The 6,428-nt window shown below is 47.2% G+C and overlaps 1 protein-coding gene across 1 annotated transcript in view; it reads left to right on the top strand.

The window, feature by feature from the left end:
• Trim66 (tripartite motif containing 66) overlaps window positions 1–647 on the top strand; it is a 31,649-nt gene extending 31,002 nt beyond the window's left edge. Inside the window, exon 19 of the mRNA XM_028768093.1 lies at window positions 588–647. Within this exon, the coding sequence (XP_028623926.1) occupies window positions 588–647 (60 nt within the window). The remainder of the gene's footprint in view (window positions 1–587) is intronic.
• The last annotated feature ends 5,781 nt before the right edge of the window (window positions 648–6,428 follow it).

The raw sequence follows: 6,428 nt of genomic DNA, 5'->3' as shown, positions 1-6,428 counted from the left end.
TCTCTCTCTCTCTCTCTCTCTCTCTCTCTCTCTCTCTCTCTCTCTCTCTCTCTCTCTCTCTCTCTTTTGGTTTTTCGAGACAGGGTTTCTCTGTGTAGCCCTGGCTGTCCTGGAACTCACTCTGTAGACCAGGCTGGCCTCGAACTCAGAAATTCTCCTGCCTCTGCCTCCCAAGTGCTGGGATTAAAGGCGTGCGCCACCACTGCCTGGCTCTTCCTTTTTTTTCTTAAAATAAGCTCTTACTATGTAGCCAAGGCTGGATTGGAACTAACTATAGAGATCAGACTGGCCTTACACTAGTGACAGTTCTACTTCTTCCCAAGAGCAAGGATTACAGGCATGTGCTACTACATGCAGCCGTTCTGTTAAATTCCACTGAAATGTCCTGTTGGCCTCCTCCAAGGTCTGGCCACCAACCCCTGATTATTTGCAACACTTGGTGGATAGTACATAGGGCCCTCAGTGAGCTCTGTGGTTGCATTTCCAGGGTTGAGCGCATTAGCTCTGGGGAGCCCCAATCCTGACCCTGGTCTCCTCCAGTTTAATAAATCCATTTTTTGAGTGTTCTGATTTTTCTGTTATCTCAGGAGAATGAGAAGACAAAGAGAGTGTCATTTCGTCTGACCAACAGCATCTCGCAGGTGTGAGAACTGGAAGGAGAGGGGGCACGCTGGTGGCTGATGTCCTTGTCCTCCAGACCATCCCTCCCCATCCTTCAGCTTATCCTCTTCAGAACGTGGCTGTGAGATGAGTCTTGCTGAGCGCGCAGCGCTTCCTTCATCATTAGCATCTCCAGTGTTTATTTGGGAGCCATAGTGCATCCACCATAAAGAAGATTTCAGTAAAACAGGGAAGAGGGAGGTGTTTCTCATTGCCAGAGTAATCGGACACACAGGTTCTGAGCCTCTTCAGGCTCAGGAGGACCTGGCTTTCCTGATGAGCTCTCTCAGCTGAGTAGAGCACACTTTGCTCACCTCTCTGCAGCCAGGGCTCAGGAGCATGTGTGTGTGTGAACTCCTCCTGGCTTAGACACGGGTACAAGAAAGGAAGTGAGGTTTGGATATATGGCAGGCCTGTGGTCCCTGTCCCGGCACAGCCAAAGATTGTCACTGTTTGCCTTTGCTCGTCCTGTTGGGACAGAGGCATCTGCCACTGGCAGAATAATGGAGGCTTCTCGAGGCCCTAGGTCTCAATCGGTGCCTATTTGGGTTCTAACGGTTTTCAGGGTATTTGCTTTTCATGTCCCCTTTCCTGAGTAGGACTTAGGTGGTCACTGTGAGATGCTATGTGTAGTCTGGCACTCTTGGCTGAGCTGGGTAGCAGTGCAAAGATCAGTTTTCACTCATACCCAGAAGATGCCAGCTTCAGAGTCTGTCTCTCTGTGTCCTGACTCTGGGATAATAGCACTCCAGAGCCTGGCAGCCCAGAACTGACTGCTATGTGTGTCAGTGGCTCTTCCTCAAGCCTCTCTATTCAGACATCTGCAACTTGAGTTCTACTTGGGACAAATGTCATGTGGTGTCTGCTGCAGGAACTGAGGTTCCTGGCAAGAGTGACCCACAGCCAGTGGCCTCTCCTGCCTACAATTCCAGAGCCCTACTTTTTCACTCAGCCAAAGATCAGAGCTATGACCATGCTGCTCACAGCCTGGAAGCAGCCAACACTCTGTTACCCTTTGCTGTTGGAGCTTAGAGAAGGCTGCAGTGACTGGTAGGAGTCTGCTCAGGCGTTAGTAGGCTAAGGGTGGAAAAAGGGAAAATTGAGAGGTGAGAAGCCTTTGGTGACCCTGACATAACACTAGGGTTGTAGTCTCACAGAATGCAGGAAGGCATTCTGGAAGCTATGGGAATGGACTGGTGGCAACAGAACTACAGGCCACATTGTGGACAGATTACTACAGTGTAGGCAGGGTGTTTGTGAGGAAGCCTCTGAGACACATACAGGGACAGGCTTCTTCCCAAGCACAGGCCTGGCTCAGGAAGGACATATTGATTGTACTGCTATGGGCCTGGCATTTCAGTGGCCTGGTCCTGAAGCATGGCATGGCTGACTTTAGGGGTTTCTTGGGCTGAGGCTTTGTTTTTGTAAAGAGGTACAGTTTAATGAAGTGGTTATTCATTAGGCCTTTGCTAGGAAGCAATTTTCTTATTACCAAAAAAAAACAACAAAAAACCTATCATGTTTGCTTGTGAGTCAGTGAGAGCCCCCAATCCCTTCTCCATTGGGCTGAGGGAGCTTCTTCCCTTTGAAGCAATCCCGCCTACTGTCTTGTCATTCAGCAGTGCTGCCTTCAAGCTCTCTGCAGTAGAGGGCTTAGGGCTTCTTCGTATCCTGCTGTCTAGCTCCAGGTGGCTGAGTTCACTCTTAGTTAGGTAACCTTTGAAAGCAGTCTTTGCTCCTTGTGTTCACAGTTTTTGGGTTGGGGCTTAGGCTTTTTCTCTTTTGATTTTTGCATCTTTTTTTCTGATTGGTCTGATGAGGTTCCTTCTGTTCTTACCTTCCTAATTCCTGTCATTGGGCATCTTTCCTTTTTGTGGCCTGTATTCCTACTATAGTCTTCATGGTGTTTGGCACTGGAAAGCCACTGAACACTGTGATAGCTTGAAACCTAATAGCCTTTCCTGGACCAGCTGGAGACTGTGGCCATAAAACGGGACTGCCTGGTTCAAAGCTTGGGTTTTCCTCTCTTAGTACAGCTCATAGCTAGAGTGTGTCCTGTTAGAGCAAGGGCCAGCTTCTGGGCCCAGAGATCTTGGAAATATGGTGAGCACGTCTCTGTTCCCCTCCTTTATAGGGCCCCTCTGTGTTCAGACACTCCCTTTGGGCATTTGACAGGGCAGATAGGGAAGAGGGATGCCCTTTTTTTTTTTTTCAAGGATATGAAGCCCTAGTCTATCACTCCTTCCTTATACTGGTTAGCCTGTGGAATTTCTCCTGGGACCAAGTTTTAAAAGTCATGTTAAAAAATTTATTTTTGCATGCAGGAAACAGAACTGGAAGTTTAAAAAATTAACAACAAACGCAAACACCTGTTCACTAAATACCTCTTGCTCGTTTTCACTGGATCCTACAGTGACTCATTTCCATATGGTCCCATTGTAAAGTCAGCTAAGCTCTTTGGTTGTGGACAAAGTCAGGCAATGGGAATGTACTGAGTTCTGATCATGTACAGCTCTAGAAGATGAAAAACTTGTTTCTGGCTGGCTGAGAAATGCAATAGTATGGTAGCTTCAGGGGACATAAAAGGGATTTTAGAACAACAATTGATTCAGGATAGACTTGCACAGCATCCTTGCACAGAATGTGGGTATTTTGATCCTCCTGAGTTCTAGCAGCAGGTACATGCCTGCTGTCGGAACCTTGCATGGAGCTACCATCCTCCTTGCACACTGCTCCATGCGAGTCTGTTGGAAAGCCAGCGAATATTGGCTTCCTGTCCCTAGTTTAGCCACAGGTCTTTGTGTGCCTCGTAATATCTAGGACTCCCTTTTTGCTGGGCTCTGCTCCACTTCCATCCCTCCTGCAGTGGTCACCTACGGAAGCACTTCTGAGCTGAGGGTTGCGCCTGTGGCTCCTTTTCTCCAGTCCGCTCACTCCCAAGCACCTGCCCTCTCCCTTGTCCATCTCCGTGGCTACATCCCTCTCTTGTCTCCCAGACTTTCAGACTTTCAGTCTTATCTAGGATTCCCTCCTCTTCCCAGCTTGAACTCAGGCCCCACCACATAGGTTCTTATTAGCATCTCGAACTTTCCTAACCTCCCCAACTTTTACTTTGTCCATTTTCCACATCAGCCTGCGTTTTCTTTTTGTTTATTTGTTTTTGCTTCTAAGCATGGCAGGTTTGGAGCTGCAGCCTCAGTATTGATTGGAAATTCTTGAACTTGGTATTATGTGCTATTATATGTTCCTCCTCTTTGTTGTTAGCTCACCATCTGTTTGACTGAAGAGAGCTCCTAAGGCAAGGGCTTCCTGCCCCCTGCCTTTCTTCCTACTGAGCAGTGTGTGTATGCCACCTCCCTTCCTTCCCTGTACTTCTGGTTCTGTATTTTCTGACCCTGGCTATGTCCTCTAAGGCTCCATCTTTCACTTCCAGGGCTCTTTAGCTCTCTCCCTTGCTTATCTATTATCTCTACTCAGCCTATCAAAGGTCTCTCAAGATTAAAGCAAAACTGTCACATCTGTGTCATAGACCTTTCCCCCTGCCCATTATTCTTTCAAATAAACTATTTGGCTGGGTGTGATGGCATACATCTTTAATCTTAGCACTTGGGGGGTAGGCAGACTAGTAGGTCTCTGGGAGCTCAAGGCCAGCTTGGTCACATGTGAGTAGACCAGCCAGGACTACATGGTAAGTCCCTGTCTCAGACAAGAAAGAATACTTTTCTTTGATCCTCTTCGGTCCTCTGTAGGTTTTCATGAGAGTGACCACCAGCTACCAAATGGCATGCCTTTCACTTCTCTGCTGCCTCGAACTCCTCACGGCGTCTCACCAGCCCACCATTCCCTTTGTGCAGCTCTCTCTCTTCACGTCTTAGAATATCTGAGGTTGCTACATTAGCTTTATCTTAGCCACAGAGGCTGTGCTTGTTGGAACCCAAGACAAAGGGATGTGCCTGGCTGTCACCATTTTCTCTTCCTCAGGGCCTGGGTAAGCAAGAAGAATCATAGTTGATCCTGATTCTTCCTCTCTGTTTTTCATGAATCCCTTCTTCCTGGATTTGGTTCTCCTCTGGTGAGCTTGTTCATGAGCACCTGTGTGTAAAGAGCCCCATGTCAGTCAGCCTAAGTGGAAGCTGGATTTTGTAGCATGCAACCTACTGTCTGGCTCAGCTGGATTCCCACACTGGTGGACAGCTCACCACTATGATCCATATCAGTTGGAACCTGCCTGAGTCAGCAGGGAGCTGAGGATCATGGGAAGGCATGCTTCCATGGATGGTTCAGTGCTGCATCCAGGAGAGTCCTGGCAGGGTGGGCGTCTGTTACCATGACCTCCCTGAGGGAGGAGGAGACTGAGCAGTGTTGTGCTTCCTCACCTGAGCTGAGCCTTTTGCAGCTAGATCCCTCCCACAGGTCTTTCTCATCTGTGTTGATCATTCCACATCTGCTTGCTTTAGATGTTACAAGAGCCAGAGGTACATGGTAATTGCTTTCTTAGAGGTATTGTAGGACATCTGACTTGAGTTTGGGAGTCTCAGTTTGGGCATTGTCAGTGATGGGAGGTGTAACCTTGGGTTTAGTTCCCTCATTTATAAAGTTAGGGGCCTCTCAGAGATTCTATTAGTTCTAAAGATGACAACTATGATTCTAACTCTGAAGCCCACATAGGGTCAGAGGAACCCTGGGAGGGGGACACAGCTAGAGAAGTCCCAAGCAGGCAGCATAACAAACTCTACAGGCCAAATTGTGCTGCTTTGGAGAACGTCTTCACCGGCTGGCGCTGCTTCTTGAGCCATATGCTCATACCTCAAGCTGGACGAATCTTGGTGTCTGGACACATTCCTCCTAGACATGGTCATGTGATCCAAAGTGGCTAGGGGCACAAGGAAAAGATTTAAGGGGAAGCATAATTGATTTTAAATGGACCTACACATTCAAACTCAAATAAAAAATAGCACTTTCCTTTATTAGCAACTGTGTCCTAGAGTGTTTTTTAGTAAAAATTCAACAATTTCAACAACCTGATTCATATCCCTTTGGAGCCTGAATTTCAACATCAGTAAGCACATGGACTACAGAAGATCTCATGGAAGGGGTCTGCATTAACACAGCCTACTTTTCAAAATAGGCCTGAGATAGAGTTAGGAAAAACACATTTATGAGAATCTTCTCGTTGCCAGGCAAAAACACTTCAAGAAAGTTCTTTGTGTCTGATGTGGGAGTGCACACCTGTAATTCCAGCACCAGGGAAGCTGAGGCAGGGGGATTGCCTAAGCCAGCCTAGACAACATAGTGAGACCTTGTCTCAAAACAATAAATCAAACAACACCCCCCCAAAAGCAACCCTCGAAAGCTGAATAAATGTGTAAACAGAAACAACTTCTTGATATAGTGATGTTCTTCATTGTCTTTTCTGAGCACACTACATTAGTTTCTGCATTTTGATGGGGGTCGTTTGTGGTAAATGTAAAGATTTTTATTTATCTGGAGTGACCTCTGAACCCCCATGCTAGTTATTGTTACCTTGACCTTTGAACCCCTGTGCTAGTTAGTTTTTGTTACCTTCACACAAACTAGAGTCACCTGGGAAGAGGACCCTGAATTGAGGAAATTTTCTCCATCAGATTTGCCCTTGGACATGTCTGTGGGCCGTTTTTCTTGATTGATGATTGAATTGGGAGGGGCCTAGCTAACAGTGGGCAGTGCCACCCCGAACATCTGGTATCTGGGTTGTATAAGAGTTCAAGCTGAGAAAGCCATGTTGAACA

This window comes from Grammomys surdaster, unplaced genomic scaffold (genome assembly GCF_004785775.1).
Source record: "Grammomys surdaster isolate TR1022 unplaced genomic scaffold, NIH_TR_1.0 184, whole genome shotgun sequence".
NCBI classification, from domain to species: domain Eukaryota; kingdom Metazoa; phylum Chordata; class Mammalia; order Rodentia; family Muridae; genus Grammomys; species Grammomys surdaster.
The sequence above is the reverse complement of the archived record's forward strand: the minus strand, read 5'-3'. Positions and strand labels throughout refer to the sequence as shown.